The sequence below is a fragment of the Scyliorhinus torazame genome, chromosome 1 (genome assembly GCF_047496885.1).
Source record: "Scyliorhinus torazame isolate Kashiwa2021f chromosome 1, sScyTor2.1, whole genome shotgun sequence".
In the NCBI taxonomy this organism is placed as follows: Eukaryota; Metazoa; Chordata; class Chondrichthyes; order Carcharhiniformes; family Scyliorhinidae; genus Scyliorhinus; species Scyliorhinus torazame.
Window position 1 is genome coordinate 234,159,789 of NC_092707.1, and position 18,806 is coordinate 234,178,594.

The 18,806-nt window shown below is 44.0% G+C and overlaps 1 protein-coding gene across 3 annotated transcripts in view; it reads left to right on the plus strand.

Moving 5' to 3' along the window:
* Positions 1-17,307, plus strand: part of filip1b (filamin A interacting protein 1b) — a 326,296-nt gene extending 308,989 nt beyond the window's left edge. For 2 of the 3 annotated variants that reach the window (XM_072503362.1, XM_072503378.1), the window contains 2 exons: positions 47-270; positions 16,275-17,307. In XM_072503362.1, the coding sequence (XP_072359463.1) occupies positions 47-253 (207 nt within the window). In that variant the 3' untranslated portion in view covers positions 254-270; positions 16,275-17,307. The remainder of the gene's footprint in view (positions 1-46; positions 271-16,274) is intronic. The other variant, XM_072503372.1, reaches the window with a different exon arrangement.
* The last annotated feature ends 1,499 nt before the right edge of the window (positions 17,308-18,806 follow it).

Sequence of the window (18,806 nt, forward strand, 5' to 3'; positions counted from 1 at the left end):
TTGCTGGCAGAATGTTCATCTAATGCTCTGTCTTTTTGTTTTCTAGGCAGCGCAGGAGGGGTCAGCACAGCGGCCCACACCTACCCGCATCCCCATGTCAAAAGGTATGAAAGCAGGAAAACCAGTAGTGCCAGCCGTTGGAGCAGGAGGTGTGGCAAAATATGAATCTCGTGCTGAGAGCCAATTAATGAGAATTGAACTGAAGAAGTCTCCAGTCAGCAATTCTACCTCTCAGGCTGGGGGGAAGGGCTGAGGATGGAGATCTTGGGGGTAGGTGGAGGTGTTACTGCTACGATGGAGATCACCACTTCTGGGTGGACTTCCCCACCTCACACTAACCTGATGAAACCACTCCCTCATTTGTCTAATATTATACTAACAGCCCTTTATATTTTTTAAGTGGTTACTAAAATTACAATCACCATAACGCTGATTATGTGTTGTACCAGGAACATAAGGTTTGCTTTGTGTATAGCGTATATTTATTACTGACTAGAAGTTCAACGCTCAACCAAGGGATATAAACGTGTGCATTGGTGAGAAAAGGAGAGTGATCCTAAGTGTAAAGAGATGGAAAGTGTTATGTTCTGCATTCTCAGGGCAAAATAATGTGAAGTTGTAGCACATTATGTTGAATGCAAACAAAAACACTGGTTTATTGAAGAGCTGTTAAGGGCAGGCAATGAATCATTACACAGTAATAAGACAGTTAATGGGAATGATGATCTGGTAGGTCTTTATTCCACCCTGCTTGCCTGTGCACTTCAGGGATTTGATTGTTCTATACCTTAGAGGATATCTCTTTGAGGTACTTGAGAGATGTCTCTCCCCTGGAAGGTGTTACAGTCTCTTTTGCAGAAGGAAGGCTAGTTGCAGCAAAGGATTCTATGGCCATCTCGATTTAAGAACATAAGGGACGCAATTCTCCGATATTGTGTCCAAGTGTTCGCCCCGTTGTGAACGCCGTCGCGTTTCACGACAGTGCGAACAGGGCCCGGACACAACCTATTCAGACCCCCACAGGGGGCCAGCACGGCGCTGGATTGGTTCACACCGCTCCAGCCTCCTTACGCGGTGCCAAATGGGCGCCACGCAAACCCACGCATGCGCAGTTGGGCCACTACATCCTGCGCATGCGCGGGGAACTTCTTACGCGCGCCGGCCCCGACCCAACATGGAGTCGGTGTTCAGAGGCCGGCGCGGCGCAAAGTAGGCTGGGGTGGAAGAGGCTGGCCCGCCGATTGGTGGGCCCCGGTCGTGGGCCAGACCCCTTCGGGCCCCCCCCCCCCCCCCGCTGCCCCCCGAGCGTTCCCGCAGAGTTCCCGCCAGCAGTGACCAGGGGTGAACGGCGCCGGCGGGACTCTGTCATGTCGGAGCAGCCGCTCAGCCCATCTGGGCCGGGGAATCGACGACCCTGCCAATTCCAGTGGCCGGAGATGCGCCAAACGGGCCAGCACAAATGGCACCGATTCCCCGCACCTCGGAGAATCACGCGCCGGGGCGTCGTGGCACGGTTGCAGCGATTCTCCGGCCCGGCGCGGGGCTCGGAGAATCGTGCCCAAGAACTAGGAGCAGGAGTAGGTAATTCAGGCCCTCAAGCCTGTTCCGCAATTCAATACAATCATGGCTGATCTCATCTCGGCCTCAATTCCACTTTCTGTTTTTCCAAGGTTCCACTGGAACCTTTTCCACATCCAGGGAATTTTGGAATTTAATAACCAATGGATCCACTACCTCCACTGCCACTTCCTTTAAGACCCTAGGATGTAGGCCATCACGCCCTGAAGACTTGTCTGTCTTCAATCCCAATAGTTTGTTCAGTACTTTTCTCTATTGATGCTTGTCCTAAATTCCTTCCTTTCTATTACCTGATTGTGTATTTTCTTTTATTGTTTATTTATTGATTTCTTGTTACTAGTTTCTGCTGATTGACCAGAAGTCGCAGTCACATGATGCTTGTAGTATGGATGGTGGTTCATCCTTGGGTAGTTCTGGCATATACAGTATTGGTACATTAGTGCGTGTAGCATTGTATAGCAAACAGGATCAGTTGTAGAAACCCACTTCCTGCTGGTGGGATAGCTGCATGCCAAAACTTGCTCTCCTTGTCAAAACAAGTGTATTTTGGAAATACCTTCTCTTAAGATTTCTGACTGCTGATTATGTCCTATTATCTCTGGCATCTCCTGTGTTAAGTGTAGATCTCCGCTTCCTTTTTAGTAGTAGTAAAGCTGGGGAAATCTGAGGCATGAGTGGTATTGCGATACATCACCAAGAAACTGATTAGATGGCGATTTAATGAACCTTGATCCTTGGAGGCCGTTAGTGCACACTTCAAGGACTGGACAAACCTTTCACTAAACCATTCATGGATGGGTGTTAAGGTGCTGATTTTGTGTGTTGGATACCACTCATCTTTATATAGTTCTCAAACTCCTGAGCCTTAAACTGTGGACCGTTGTCACTCACGATTTGTTCTGGTTTCCCAAATCTGACAAAAATCTCATTTGAGATTTTCAATGGCTTGTTCCACAGTTGTTGACTTCATTAGGACCACCTCAGGCCATTTGGAGTGTGTATCTATGACAATGATGAACATGTGTCCTTCGTATGGACCTGCAAAGTCAATGCATACACGTGGCCAAGGCATTTAAGCCACACCATGGATTCAATGGGCACAACGACAGCGCATTCCTCACCCGTGCACATGACTGGCACTTTTCCTCAATCTGGGCATTGATTTCAGACCACCATAAGTATATCTTGGTATCCCTCATAATTATTGCAAATTTGGATGAATTATTACCTCATCCCTCACAACAGGCATCTCCCCATGTATACTATCAATTCTACTTTTCTGAAAACATATGGCTTTAATTCAGGATGTGTTCCTGCTGTCCCGTCTTTTAACTCCATTCCCAGCACCTTCTCCATCACGGGATAATTTCTGGTATGTCGTTGACCCTGAGCTACAGTCACTGAGACATGTTCTATCTGTGAAAAATAGAAGATATTTTCACTCCTGAGTGGTACCTGACCAGCAGGCAAAGGCAAACGTGACAATGCATCAGCATTACATGGCTTTCCGATGAATAGTATTTGATCTTGTAGGAATGTGCAGATAATATTAAAGATCATCGTTGACATCTGCTTGCTGACAACAATATGTGGCCCAAAAGTACTTGTTACGGCCCTGTGGTCCGTCAGCAATGTGAAGTGAAGAATTGGTAAACCTTTTCTCACGCCAAAAATAATACTCAGTGCCTCCTTCTCCAACTGGGTGTAATTTGATTCGGCACTTGTTAAGGAACCTGACCGAAAAGCTGGTCTTCCTTGCCTGAATATTGTACTGATGTTTGAAAGAAGTCACACTTATCTTTCCTGACATGGGACCTTGCCTCACATGGAGACCTTGCATCAGAAGGTGTTTCAATGTAGCTTCTAGGTTACGTAAGTGTTCCTGTTCGTTGGTACCAGTGATCAGTATGTAATGATGGTAACATTGTACCCTGTGCAGAACGTGGACTGTTGAAACAAAACGGGTGCCAACGTTATACCGAAAGGTAATCATTTATAGCAGAATAGCCTTTGTGTTATAATGGTGCGCAAGTGTTGAGATTCAGCTGCAACATTCATTCACAGGTAGGCCTGCAGTAGGTCGATCTTGCTGAACCTCTGTCCTCCTGTTGGGCCGGTGAACAAATCCTCCAATCAACAGTAGTGGGTACTGATCGGATTGGTGGCTGTTTTGAAATCTCCTCAAGTGTGTATAGTCTTGTCCTGCTTCATTACAGGCACAGTATAGGCTGCCCAGTCACTAGTAGTGACAGGATCTAAGACTCCTTTATCCACAAGTGTCATTAGTTCAGCTTCTACCTTTGGATGTATAGCATAGGGTACAGCTCTAGAGGCTGCTGTTTGGTTTGATCTTAAGTGCCACCTGTACTCCTTTCATGGACCCCAGTGTGTCCTCAACTACACTACTGTCTTTCTCTAGGGTGTTCTGTAGATCTGTTGTAGAATCAGCTAACCTGTTTACAGCATTTCAGTTCAGCTTTATCTTCTCTAACCAAGAGTGACCAAAAAGACCTGAGATACTTCCTCGGACAACATGGAGTGGCAGCTCCACAGTTTCCCACTTTACTTTGACTATGATGTATCCTCTTAAGAGGCGCTATTTCCTTGGTGTAGGTCCTGAAGATGACACCTGCTGGCTTTAATCCGTGATTACATTTTTGCTCATAGGCTGTCCATTTAATTTTGGAACTATCCAGAACCGATGAACTGAAAGTACATTTAACTTGATGGCTGATTCTTTGTTATTATTTTTCTCTTCCTAACTGCAAGTTCTTTTGGTTAAGTTCATTTTGTTTTTTTACTTGAGGTGTGTAGCAGATTGTCTTGGACTTAATGTGAGGCAAGAAATCTTTCTCTCTCACCCTACCTCCTTGCCTTAATCCAACTGTGCACATGGTGGGTTCTGCAGCCTGAGCTCCTCATGGTGCCAGTTATAATTTTAGGTATGTTTTTTTTTCTTCCTGCACCACAAGCTTACAGTCTGATACCGGGTACAGTCGGCTGACCTGTTAATTCTGCCCCAACGTTGAAAAGTTTGATTTTTTTAATTCTTGCTTGAAAAGAATCGAATCCATCCTCATCGCCAGTATACTTATTATCCAGTTATGTTCTGCACTCTCAGGGCAGAAGAAGGTGAAGGTGTAGCACATGCGTTTGAATACAAACAACACAGGTTTATTGAATAACTGTTAATTCTACAAAGGTTTGATTCAGACTACGAGAAAGCAGCCGCTAATGTCATGAACTAAACACATGATTAGGCTCTTGAGGTGATCATGCAACGACACAGCAGCTACACCAAATATATAACAGAAAGGTTTCCGTAACATAGCCTGCCATCTCGAATGGGGCGGGGGTGGGGGTGGGGGGGGGGGGGGTGCGGCGGTGGTAGTAGACAGTCTTAAGACAATGGTTTGGAAAACTTGTTTTGCTATCTTCCCTTTGGAAAGAATGGAGAGACATAATTGAAGGATGAGTGAGATGACAACTGTCTGACGAATATGATTTAATACTGACCATCCTTAAACTAGCTGATTCAAAGTTAGCCTTATTCGGTGGGAGGGGTTTATTGTTTCCCACAACCCAAACAATAAGGGGGTGCTGGCACAGATGGGGAGTTGGCCATGCTCACAAAGTGAGTGTGCTGCTAGATAGCAACCCAAAATTGAATTAAGAGCCCCAGTCTCCACTTGACAGGACTGTCTTGAGTGCGGTTTGAAACCTACTCTTTCTGGCTCCAAGGTGGGGAGGCTACCACTACAACAATCAATCATTCTGGTTAGATAAGGTGAACTCAGAATATTAATTCAAATCAAGTAAGATCAGTAAGATGAGAAGGTATTAGTTCAAATCGGTGAAACGTCAATTCAAAACTAATATTAGGAAAACTAATTATCAGAAATGTTGCACATTTTCATATGAGGTGGTGTTATCAGAGTTATTAGATTAACTGAAAGTGGAGTTGGATTTTGGGTTGACTTGAGTTTTAAAGTACTAAAGGATGAACTGTGGACATTTTCTAACATATAAATTTCCATTTAAAGTAAGGTGTTCGCAATCTAGATTGCACTGGCAAACATGATATAGGCCAACATAAACTAACGGAAAATTCCCTAAAATTGCTAACTTCTGGCTGGTTTTAATTCTTAAGCATATTCTGTCAGCTTGAGATTGTTGGTATTGCGCTTTTCTCTGGACGTAAAATTATCAAATGTTTCTGATGTAAAATTACGGTCAACAGTAATTGGTTTAATGTTTGTGAATGGGCATGCTGAGCTTCCTACCATTTGTACATCACATTCTAACTCAGTCATGTGTGTGCTTTATACTCATTTTAGCATGTTGATCAATCTTGAAGCCTATGGCTCTTTTATTCAAACAGGAATGTTCTGTCACTCGTGTAACTTTTTTTGAAAGCAGCTATGATTTGGGGATTGTATTTACCAAAACTATACCATAGTGCCTTCAAATACAGGGTGGCTCTGAGGTGCAGGGAGTGATTAAAATGCTTTATATCCAGCCCCATGACTCTGCATGGTTATTGGATCAGGAGTTTGGACCCCTTGGGTAGTTTCGTACTTCATTGCTCTGATGTGTAATTGGCCAATTGTAAATCTTCTATTAACACCTTGGGTTCAATGGATTAACTCTGCGTATAACCTTGGTCTCCCAAGTCTCCAAGATGGAGTACCACACTACACAGAATGTTAATGCACTCAGACGCTCATCGGCTACCAATTATAATATCCTAGATTCCTGTTTGCTTTGGTTTAATTCCTGAAAAAACGGTAGATTTGTATCTGCAGTCACAATGCCAACTAAGAGACTGCAGAGAGTATAGTTGTGACACATTTACGGTGCAAACTATTATTTTTGATTCTTACTTCAGGTCAATAGCCTGTTATATAAAAGAAGACAACGTGTAAATATAAAAACTAGTCACTAGGAAAGAGTTAATCCAGTTTCATTCAGCAAAGTTTAGTGGACCATGTTCTAAATCTTGAATAGAATATCACCCATCAGTTGGGGTAATAGAAAATCCCAACATTGTGTCTTTTCTTAAAAGTTGGCCAAATTCAATTCATTGAGTAGTGTTCAGGACCAAATCCTGCATGGACAATGCATGCAGAGTCTGCAATAGTTCATCTCTGCCCCTGTGCGGATGGGTGCAGCTGCCTCAACCAGCCATTAGCTATTCCAGTTTCTTTTAAAATGTGCTGTCTAAAAGATTGGAAACGGTCTGGAACATTATACACAGAGTTGCTATAAAACACTTTTTTTCAATTATTTTTATGTCAGTTTTATGTAGGTCAACAAATGTGGTATAGGATTAATGGACTTTGTCTTGGAAAATATCAGAACTTTTGATTTCCCACGATGCATGAAATATCATTCTCAATGCCCATTAATGCAACACTGATTGAATTGTAGTTTTAATCAGCCAGACTGGAAACGCCTTTCATGAAAAATAGCTGTAATAAAATACTTTCTGCAATTCTTATTTCCTCCCCCTACTTCCTTTTTATGAAGTCACATTCTCAACATAACCTGCAACCCTAGGCACTCCCTTTGTTGTGACCCTAAAGCATCCAGTAGGTGGTGAACACAGGAAATATGGATGTTCTGCATAATCCTTGGGCTCCTTTCTTAACTCATTTGACAATAGTAAGTTTGGGAATTTATCATCGGAGGAATTCTGAGCCATTCTCCCACCACCCATGACAGAAAAGGTGGAACCATATCACAGTTTGAGGTAACTCTGGGGGTGGTTGGAGGTCTCGAGGCTGGGACCATATGACTGTCCCAAGCCCGCACAGGCAGATAGAAGACCCACATTAGTAATTTGCACAGAAATGGCCTCCTAAATGACCGTCATCAGACCCACTATCCAATTAAGGATGATGGGCAGGTGCTCCGTGCTGGCAGTCCAATCGCAGGGGGGCACTGGGTGCTCACTGACGAGACCTGCATCGGCTCTTGCGTTTCGGGCAGGTCAGCGTTTAAAAGAAATCGAAAAATCATAGGGCCCAATTTCAGAGTGAAAATGCCTCTCGGGAAATCGTCAGGGCCAATATAGGGTAGCGAGCACAGGGCTGACGGGTGAAGGGAGTTGGTGTGAATTTTGGAAGACTTTAACTTGACAGAGAGTAGAGTGTGGGAGCTTTCCAAGGAGTATGTTGAAAGAGTTGGGTCTAGAGGCATGCATAAAGGTTTCAGCTGTAGATGAGCCGAGGTAGGGACAGAGTTGGATGTTGTTAAGGAGGTCTAAATAGATGTCTTCGAGATGGTGTAATTATGTGGTTGGAAGCTTATCTTGGGGTCAAACATGACACAAGTTGCAAACAGTCTGATTCAGCCTCGTGCTATTTCTAGAGAGAGGGTAGAGTCGATGCCTAGGGAACATAGTTTGTGGCAGAGACCGAATGACAGTGACTGGTGAACCAGAGTTGGATGGCGACACGGTAGCACAGTGGTTAGCACTCTTGCTTCACAGCGCAAGGGACCCGGGTTCGATTCCCGGCTTGAGTCACTGTCTATGCAGAGTCTGCACGTTCTCCCCGTGACTGCATGGGTTTCCTCCGGGTGCTCCGATTTCCTCCCACAGTCTAGCAGGTTAGGTGGATTAGTCACGCTAAATTACCACATAGTGTCCTGAAAGGTTTGGTAGTGTTGCAGGGTTATGAGGATAGGGTAGAAGTGTGGACTTGGGTAGGATGCTCTTTCAGGGGCCAGTGTAGACTAGATGGACCGAATGACCTCCTTCAGCACTGTAAATTCGATGAGGAAGTCATCAGCATACACATAGAGACTGACGCTAAGTTTTTGCATGATATCTCCAGGGGACAGCATGAAGGTAAGAAGTAGGTGGGGTGGGAGGGGGTAGGGGGAGGTCAAGGATACATCTTTGGGGGATACTATAGGTAACTGTGAGGGTGCAGGAAGAGAAGGCATTCTCGGTGATTCTCTGGCTATGACTGGATGGGTAAATTACAACCAGCTGGGAGCAGTCCGAGCCAGCAGAATGACAGTGGAGAGATATTGGAGGAGGATGGTGCGGTCAACCATGCCAAAGGTTACAGACAGGTCAAGAAGGATGAGGAGAGAGAGAGATTTCTCTTGTCACAAGATGTTATTTGTGACTTTGAGAGCAATTTGATATTGTGGCAGGGTCAGAAATGTGATTTGAGAATATCGAGCATGGAAAGTTGAGCACTGATTGGGAGGTGACAGCATGGTCATGGACTTTGTCCTCATAAACCACTGCCCCATCTCCAGCCTCTTTTTCCTCAACAGAGGGGTCAAGGGTTTTTTTTTTAAAGGAGGGATGTGATGCCAGTGGATTTGAAGCAAAGGGTGCAATACCTGAAGTGAGAGAAGAGAAACTTTAACAAATATCAGTGAACAGCTAACTCTCAGCTCACACTTTGACATCCATGCCAACCACCATGCCCCCACAACCCTCAGCTGCTGCCAAAAACCCTGCAAATGCCTCCTTCAAACACACATCTTTGGGCAGCATGGTGGTGCAGTGAGCAGCACTGCAGCTTCACGGTGCCGAGGTCCCAGGTTCGATCCCGCCTCTGGGTCACTGTCCATGTGGAGTTTGCACAATCCCCCCCCCGTTTGCATGGGTTTCACCCCCACAACCCAAAGCTGTGCAGAGTAGGTGGATGGGCCACACTAAATTGCCCCTGAATTGGAAAAATGAATTGGGTACTCTAGATTTATTTTAAAAACATACATCTTCAGCCAAGTCCTTACTTGTTCTACCTACCTCTCCTTGGGTCTAATCCTCAACTATTTCATGTTATCCCCATTAATGGTTCGGTCTACATTTAAGGTGTTTAAATCAAAATAAATAATCCAGAATAGAACAGTTTGGGGGAAAGATGATACTCTTATAAGTAGCAAGGAATATGCCATCAACCTTTAATGAAAGTATTACCAAAAAATAATAATGACGCCAAGAAGAAGTCAAGTGTGAGGTGTGTGCTGTTCTATAATGCAGGATTTGTCAGAGGCTCCCAGCTTATGGAATCCCTGTCCTGCTGAGTTTTATGAAGCTTTTTATGTTTCCACCAAACATTTGGGGAGGATATGTGTCAGGGGAATATAACTCCTTCATTTCTGACCAATTGAAAGGCCTATGCTTATGATTAATGACAATTTGATTCTTTGCAATAGTACTCCAGGCACTTATTTCCCTTCATCGGCTTTTACAATTGAACTGGAAGACATTTATCGTTCATGCAGTGTTACTTGATTTACTGGCTCTGGTGCTTTCTTCTGCTTAACAAAGAGATTGTGCCCCAGCTCTTGTGGAGCCTTTCAAACATGTTGGTAATTAAAGAACAAAGGTAAATTGAGGTACGCTGTTTGGCTGCGGTTAACGAGAGGTAAGTCACCAAGCAAATCGCTGCCCTCCAGTATGGACCCTGGCAGCAGTTTCCATGAGTTCATTGCTTTAATATTTCTTATTCTGATGGCAGCAATCGCACCACTTTACAGAGGAAATATCGCCGTTTGATTTCTGCAGAATGTAGTTAGGTGTTCTTTTTCTTCTGAGTAAACAAATGCTGCCAGTTTGGGAGTTTTTTCACCACTGGGTCGTTTTTCAATATTTCGAGTCAGTAGCTTCTTATTTGAAGTTTTAAAAATAAAACGTTCCCCACCCCACCAACCTCCTTCCATTGAGCTTTCCTACAACACCCTTGTTGCAGTGGGCCATGTCTGTCTTTTGAGATTAATTTTAAATTCCTGTTTTTTTTCCTTTTCAGTTTGGTTAATCTCTGCCAAGTTCCTCGTGCATGTTGGCTTTTGTAGAAATTTGCTATGGCTCAAGGATGGACCAACTGGGGGGGGGGGAGGGGAGGAGGGAGGGAGAAGAGACATGTAGGGGGGGGGGAAGAGAGAGAGACATGTAGGGGGGGGGGGGAGAGAGACATGTGGGGGGGGGGGGAGACATGTAGGCAGAGGGTGGGGGTGAACAGAAGACCTGATAAAATTCACATATCACAGAGTGGTCTTCTGCACCTTTAGTAAAGGCATTGAGCTGAGTAAAATGTTGGAGGAGCAGGATTGAGATGTGTTGCATATGTGTCAAAACCTCAACTGTGGAGGATGGAAAATCTCAAGAACTGCAGCTAAGTTGAGTAGGTATTGTGCAACATTTTGTTTTCAAAGTAAGCACATTTTCCACCTTCTAATCTCCCAACTCATTCAAAATCTGATTGCCATATCCCATCATACCTGTTATAACCTATTTATTTTACATTGGCTGCTAGGCATCCATCTTCACCAATTTAATGTTCTCATTCTCATTAAGCCACTTCATGGCCTCATCCATCTCCAGCTCTCTGATCTCTTCCAGCACTACAAATCTCCCAGAATATTTTGTTCCTCTAGCTTCTTGTAGATGTCCCCTCCCTTCATTCCACTATTTGTGGCCATGCCTTCAGACCTCATGCTTTGGAATTTCCCTCCACAAACCTCTCTCCCTCTCTACCTCCCATTAGCTCTCATCTTAACCTACCTCTTTCTCCAGTCTCCATATCCATTTTTGTTTCATTAAATCTCTTGTGCAGTGAATTTTTCTAGATTAAAGAAACTTCATAAGTTAAATTTCACGCGTCAAATATATTCTAGTCATGCCCATAGACTCGGCATAAAGATTGGGGGCCACACCAGCGTGAATAGCCTCCCTGGGGAGGCCAGAGAATCGAGGGAGGCTGATGTATCCCGGGTAGGAAGGCCTTAAGTAGGTTTACGACCTACTTCTGCGAGCGTCATTTGGTCCCGTCCCTTTTGCCAGTGTTCTGATTCCGACGCCAAGCGGAGCTTTGGTGAATCCCACAAGGCGCGGAGGCTGCCAGGAAGCCCGTTTGCTCAAGCACAACATGACCAGAGAATTGCACCCTATATATTTCAATCAAGTTGATTTGTTATGTTGTAGGTTTAACATAAGCGGCTTCCTTGTGGTGCACTTGACAAAGGAAGGTTCAGACGTGGAGATAACTTCAACACGTTTATTAAACTATTTACACTTCTATTACTCGCGTTCGACACTACTGCTAATCCTACTATAGCTACCCAGACTGACTAACCAGTTGCTGCAATCCACATGGTGGGTGTAATATTGAATCAACCCTGTGCCTCTACTCACTGACCGTCTCCACTGGAAAGAGGCAGATCATGTGTGTGGTGTCCTTTATATATGGGTTGGTGTAATGCACCCCTATGGCCGTGTCACCTCCGTGTGTATCGTGAATGTCCATTGGTCGTGTCCTATCTACCCGATCTATTGGTTGAGTGTGTGTGTGTGTGATGTCTTTGGTGCTCCCTCTAGTGTCTAGCTAGCCTACATGCATTTACATTGATGCACATCACCACACAAGTCACCTCTTACTCTTCTAAACTCCAGCGGATACTGGCCTAACCTGTCCAACCTTTCCTATTAGACAACCCGCCCATTCCAGGTATTAGTCTAGTGAACCTGCTCTGAACTGCTTCTAATTATATCTTTCCTTAAATAAGGAGGCCAATACTGTACCCAGTATGCCAGATGTGGCATCACCAATGTCCTTTATAACTGAAGCATAACTTCCCTATTGTATTCAATTCCCTTTGAAATAAGCAGTGACATTCTATTAGTGTTCCTAATTACTTGCTGCACCTGCATGCTAATTTTGCTTATTGGCCCAAGCACGAGGTAAATGTGCTAACCTTTTGCTTATTGGCCCAAACACACGGTAAATGTTAATCAAATATAGTTTACCAGGATTCTGGGTGTTAAAGGCAAAATGGGTCCCGGTACTAATTGAAGGCTGCAGTCAATGTTTCTGTTGATGAGGTAATGGAATTGAAACAGTCTGGAATCTTTTTGAAGTGAGATTCTGTTTTTATTTTCCTTTACAGCTTGTTATTTATTAAGCTGGATAGAAATTCAACTTTCTGATCAGCAAATGGTGTACTGAAGTCGTAAATTAATGCAAACAAATTCAGACCTTTTTTTTTCAATGTCACAAGAACCCTTCATTACAGATGACCAATTTACATGCTACACTGATCAAAGAGTTGGCAATAATGGGGCTAATTGGTGCTGCTTTGATTCGTGGCCCATGCTGTGTTAGCTGATGTCATCTGGGATATTGGCAGGAATGCCTCTTGAGGGATGGAAGGAAAAATTAATTAAGGTTCTCATTCCTGATAGTTTATTGGCAACATTGGAAATTGTGTGTGTGTGTGTGGTGATCAAGCTCTGTTATGATGCTCTTATAATTAAATAGCCTTTGTCCAATAACATGCCTAAAGTTTTACGTTAAAAGCATTATATAAATGCAAGTTGTTGCTGATATTTGCTCACTGTACTGGTTCTCGCATGGAGAGAGATCTTAGCACCTGTGAGATGTCAGTCAGCACAAGTGAGGACTTTCAAGAGCGCAGAGTCATCAAATGTGTTGAGGGTTATATGAACATATGAAAAGATTGCACATTGCTGATCCATCTAGCTTATCTCATATCGTCACAGTGTCTTATGTATCACGATACAAACACTCCCTGCCCATCTGAAGCCATATGCTATCCCAGGAGAGTACAATACCACATTCAAAAATCCAGGCCAATTATGGACAGAACAAAACTCTTGGAAAATTCCCATCTGAAACTAGTCCAGGAGACCAGTGCTATAAATGTGTTTTGCAATTGGATTTGGTACCATGAGCTTTGGCTAGTTTGAGTAGCAAATATGCCATCTAGTGGATTTTGGAAGCAAAGCATTCTCGGTGACGAAAGGTAGGGGAAGTTGCAACGTGACAAACACTGCAAATTTCTATCCAGCGACTGCAATTCCACATCATATTCCCAAGATGAATTAAAAATCCCTACCCACACACCCCCAACATATGAAAAACTGGGTTGCCTTCCAACCAACCCAGTGATTCCATCGAACCAACAAAATGTGACTGTACCAACTTTGAATATCCCTTTGAATTACTGTTGACTTAATTGTCTGACCAGCTGTCAACTGTTTATCCCTCTGAGACCTGGGCTTTGTAGCTGAAAGAAGTTAATTTTAAAAGTTGATAGCTTATTTATAATTTGGTGGTTAGTTTTTTGATATTGAGAAACAGAGCTGACTAAATATATCCTGAAGACTGAATACTTCAGAAGGAAACAAACTGCTTTCCTTCAACTCAGTCTTATTTCCCTTGTCATTTTGAACAAATTATACAGGTAAAGAGGTAGATCGATGTTTCTATTCCTAATGGGGCAAAATGGCTAAACTTGCATAAAGGGGCTGGTTTAACACAGTGGGCTAAACAGCTGACTTTTAATGCAGAACAAGGCCAGCAGCGTGGGTTCACTTCCCGTACTGGTCTCCCTGAACAGGTGCCGGAATGTGGCTACTAGTGGCGTTTCACAGTAACTTCATTGAAGCCTACTTGTGACAATAAGTGATTATTATTATTATAAATTTACTGCTAGTTTAATAATCAATATTTTTTTCAAAACTTAATTAAAGTGAACAGTGTTCTTTAATAATTACATCCTTTAAAGCCAGGGTGCCTGACTGGCACTGTCTGGGTGCCTGGGGGAGTGCCAGGGTACCACCCTACCCTGTCCCCGACCAGCTGGGGGTTCTAATGTCCTGTGAGACCCCCTGAGGTGCCTTTACAATGTGGACCAGTGCTAAACTGCACCCTGGAGAGGTCTCACAGGCATGGCCATTGAGTCCCTGGTGCAGGGTGAATCCGGAGCTATTACGCTCATTTAAATATTCAGATCTGGATCACAGTAAGGGCAAGATCCAGATTGTGCCGGGCAAAGTGACCTGCGATTAGCCCAGCGCCTGGCACGGAGCGCAATTTGGGACTCTCGCGTGATTCATCCATTTCCGGATCCGTCCTGAGTGCAAAGGGGTCACTGAATCATGCGTAATATAATCTCTGCAAGAGTTCTCCCACCACCACCCCCACCCCCATCATCACCGTGCACACACACACACGCTCTCCTTCCCATCCTGCCCCAATGGTGTGAAAACCTATCATTTTGTTTGTTCCCATTTTTTAAAGTTCATTTACGGGATCTGGGCATCGCTGACTATGCCAGCATTTATTGCCCAACCCTAGTTGCCCTTGAGAAGGTGGTGATGAGCTGCCTTCTTGAACCGTTGTAGTCCATGGTGTAGGTACATCCACAGTGCTGCTAGGAAGGGAGTTCCAGGATTTTGACCCAGTGACAATGAAAGAAAGGCGATATATTTCCAAGTCGGGGTGACTTGCAGATGAACCTCCAGGTGGTGGAGTGTATCTGCTGCTCTTGTCCTTCTAGATGGTAGTGGTTGTGGGTTTGGAAGGTGGAGTTCTGTGGGAAGCTGCCTCAAATTTCAACATTGTACATAGAGTAATGTAATTCTGTATATAGATTCACATAATTCTGGACTATCCTGAGGGGAATTATACATAGTACATAGTTCAGAATCATTGAAGTTTTGGACACAATCCTTTTTTCAATGGAAATGGAAATAGTTGAAAATAAATGCCCCATCAAAATGTCTCTTTTTTTTTTTTTTAGATAGTTAGTTTTATTTCAAAAAAAGATATTAAAAATGTCAGTAAATTTATCAGCAACTGAAGAGTAGATTAGCAATTTAAATGTGACTGCTCAATGTGAGTCAGTAGTGTTTTCACAAGGACATGATCAAGCTATGTTATGATACTGTTGTAATTAATTAGCCATTGTCCAATAACACACCTGTGAAATACCTCAAAGTTTTATGTTAAAAGCATTATATAAATGCAGGTTATTGCTGGTTCTCACATGGGGAGGGATCTTGGCACCAGTGGGATGGCAGTCAGCACTTTTAAAATTCATTTTTGTGGGTTGTGAGCTTTGCTGGCTAGGCAAGCGTTTGTTGCCCATCCCTAATTGCCCTCGAGAAGGTGGTGGTGAGTTGCTTTCTTGAACTGCATGCAGCCCATGTGGTGGTGTAGGTACACCCACTGTGCTGTTGGAGAGGGAGTTCCAGGATTTTGATAGTGGCCGGGAAGGAACTGCAAAATATTTCCAAGTCAGGATTGTGAGTTGCTTGGAGGGAAACTTCCAGGTGGTGATGTCCCCATGTGTGTGCTGCCCTTGTTCTTCTAGATGGTAGTGGTCATGGGTTTGGAAGGTGCTGTCTGAGGAGCCTTGCTGCAAGTGCATCTTGTAGATGGTACACGCTGTTGCTACTGTGCATCGATGGTGAATGTTTGTGGAAGGAGTGCCAATCAAGCGATCTGCTTTGTCCTGGTTGGTGTTGAACTTCTAGCTGCACCCATCCAGGCAAGTGGGGAGTAAGCGTGAATAAGGACCTGCAAGAAAGTGCAGAATCTTAAATTGTGTTGAGGGTTATGGGAAAAGGTTGCGCGTTCCTGATCCATCTCACTTTTCTCATACAGTCACAGTGTCTTATGTATCATTATACAAACACTCACCACTCATCTGAAGCTATGTGATATCCCGGGACAGTAGAATACCACGTTAAAAAATTGATTGTTAACTATGCTGCACATTTTCAATTTTTATATCTAATTTCCAGCAGTAATTTTTTCTTTGTTAACAACTTGGTGCCTACAAAAAGAGAATACTGTGTCTTTTCAAAGTTGCCACTCTCTCTTTTCTGCTATAATCACACTTATTCCTCTGTCTTTTTGTAGAGAGCATAGTCATTCATCAGGTGCAGATGACATCAGCATGATGGCCCTCTAACTGATGGGAACGTCCCGTTGCTGCCTGTGATTTTATTGCACTGCGTTACTGCCTGCTGAATGAAGCACTGCCTGAGATTGCAGCTTCCAAGGCTCTGACTCTAGTCTTGTATGCTACTGACCACAGAGACACTGTAATCATAACCTGTATATTTTTTGAAGAAATTTGAGATTTTATTATGGTTTTACTTGATGTATATGGAACTAACCCATCATTTCTCCCCTGTGAGTAAGAAAAGAGGAACAGAGGCACTGTGTCCAGGTCTGCCGCAATAGATCAGCTCTATTAAAGAGGAAGTTTATTTTTAATAAATCCTCTTAATTTGTACGTGCCTAACGGTGTCATGGGTTGATGTCAACATGGCACATTGATCAACTCTTCTCCTTGTAGAATGGGCAGAGTGACACCACTTTAAAACTCATGCGTGTAGGAATAAATGGCAGGTCTGTTAATCTGATCTAATCTCGTTCAGAAGCAATTAAAATTATTCTCTGTGTAAATTGATTTATAATTTACCTTTTATTTCTGGCATTCAGCGTGAACCATTTTAATTCTGCCGTGACGCCTCAGTCTCTACCTTTAAAAAGAAAAAGTATACTGAAATTTTCTTCTGCCCATAAATTCTGGAATTCCTTTTGAATTTGAAATTTTACAACAAGGTTGTTGATTTTAATAACTTTTTTATTTTTGGAAAAAAAAAATCATATTTCCTAGTTGCAGTGGTGTTTCTGGACTTCGGGTTGTGGTCAGATTAACTAGGTCAGCACTGTCCCACCTGGTTTCGTTCCTATAGCAGATTTACACTGAAAAGATGTCATTTTAAAGTGTCCCTTGTACTCCAAGCCATGGCGCTGCCTTATTATGAGGAATTGTTTATGAATATGTTGCACATCTAACAATCTTGTTTGACAAATCTACAGCACATTGTGTCTGATTGCAATTCCAAGTTTTAAATAATTAAAGCCTGTATATTTAATTCTGCACACTGGTCCTTTTCTTTATTTCTTGATTGCAACAGGTGTTTGATTATCCTTTGGTCTAAATGATAGTGGTTAAAGATTAACTTTATTTTTATTACAATTTACTGTTCTCTTTTGCCTCAAGATGACTGCCTATGTAAAAAACAGACTTGAAAATAAAAATCTAATGGAAGGCTAATGACTCGTAGATTTTTGAGGGGATGTGGAGGCAAAGCTACTCTGGAAATGGATCATTTTGGGAAAACTGCCGAATCTGCCATTTTCTTTGTACCCATGCTGGTGCAGCTCCATTTAAATTAATGTTGTTAAACTACAGTCCTTTTCAAGTGTGTTTTTAAAAATTCTTATTTTTGAGAAGAGTAGAAAATGATGATGTGCACATCAGAACTCAGTGGCATCAAAAGAATCAAGTTAACTGACCGTTTAGTTGCCTGCATAAAACAATGCACATGAAGCGTTTAAGTGGTTTGAAACATTTTAACATGATCAGGCAATATATAAATGCACATATTACAACAAAATGCTGAGGCTGATGGGTATTTTTTTTAAAGGTCGACAGTTAAGCCCTCATACATTGTACCGAGGACTGGTAAGGTGTTGGCCTTCATCCGCTATCTTCTCTCTTTCTCAATGTGCTTGGGGTATTCCTGATGATAGCTATAGGACTTTGGGCAGTTGCCTTAACAAGAGACCAGCTAATTACCTACACAAAAGACAAAAAAAATCTGACGGGGGTTACCTCTAAACAGCTTCCAACAGTTGCTTTAAAAAAAACTGTTGGCAGAGGACCTGAGATTAGTTCATTGTCTCCTAAGCTAAGGATGATGCATGGAAAAAACAGACTGAAGAAAATACTACCATTCAGTATAATTGCATTCTCAATATTTTAAACATCCTCGAACATCTTGGGTGTCATTCTCCGACCCCCCCAGCGGGTCGGAGAATGGCCGTTGGCCGCCGTGAATCCCGCCGGTTGCCGAAGTCTCCGAAGGGAGAAAAGTCGGCGGGGTGTTAATGTCATCGCTGCCGTCGGAGAATGTCACGGGTCTGCGCAAGGCAGCCGATTTTCGGCCTGCCGATATCCTCCTGTGTGTGTGTGTGTGTGGTTAGAGTGGGCTGGGCTCCGGGGGAGTGCCTGGGAGGGGGATGGGGGGTCCGTGCCGGGGTGGAGGTTGGGGGGGGGGGGGTCCGTGGAGGTTGGGGGGGGGGGTCCGTGCCGGGGTGGAGGTTGGGGGGGGGGGTCCGTGCCGGGGTGGAGGTTGGGGGGTTGGGGGGGGGGGTCCGTGCCGGGGTGGAGGTTGGGGGGGGGGGGGGGTCCGTGCCGGGGTGGAGGTTGGGGGGGGGGGGGGGTCCGTGCCGGGGTGGAGGTTGGGGGGGGGGGGGGGGTCCGTGCCGGGGTGGAGGTTGGGGGGGGGTCCGTGCCGGGGTGGAGGTTGGGGGGGGGGGTCCGTGCCGGGGTGGAGGTTGGGGGGGGGGTCCGTGCCGGGGTGGAGGTTGGGG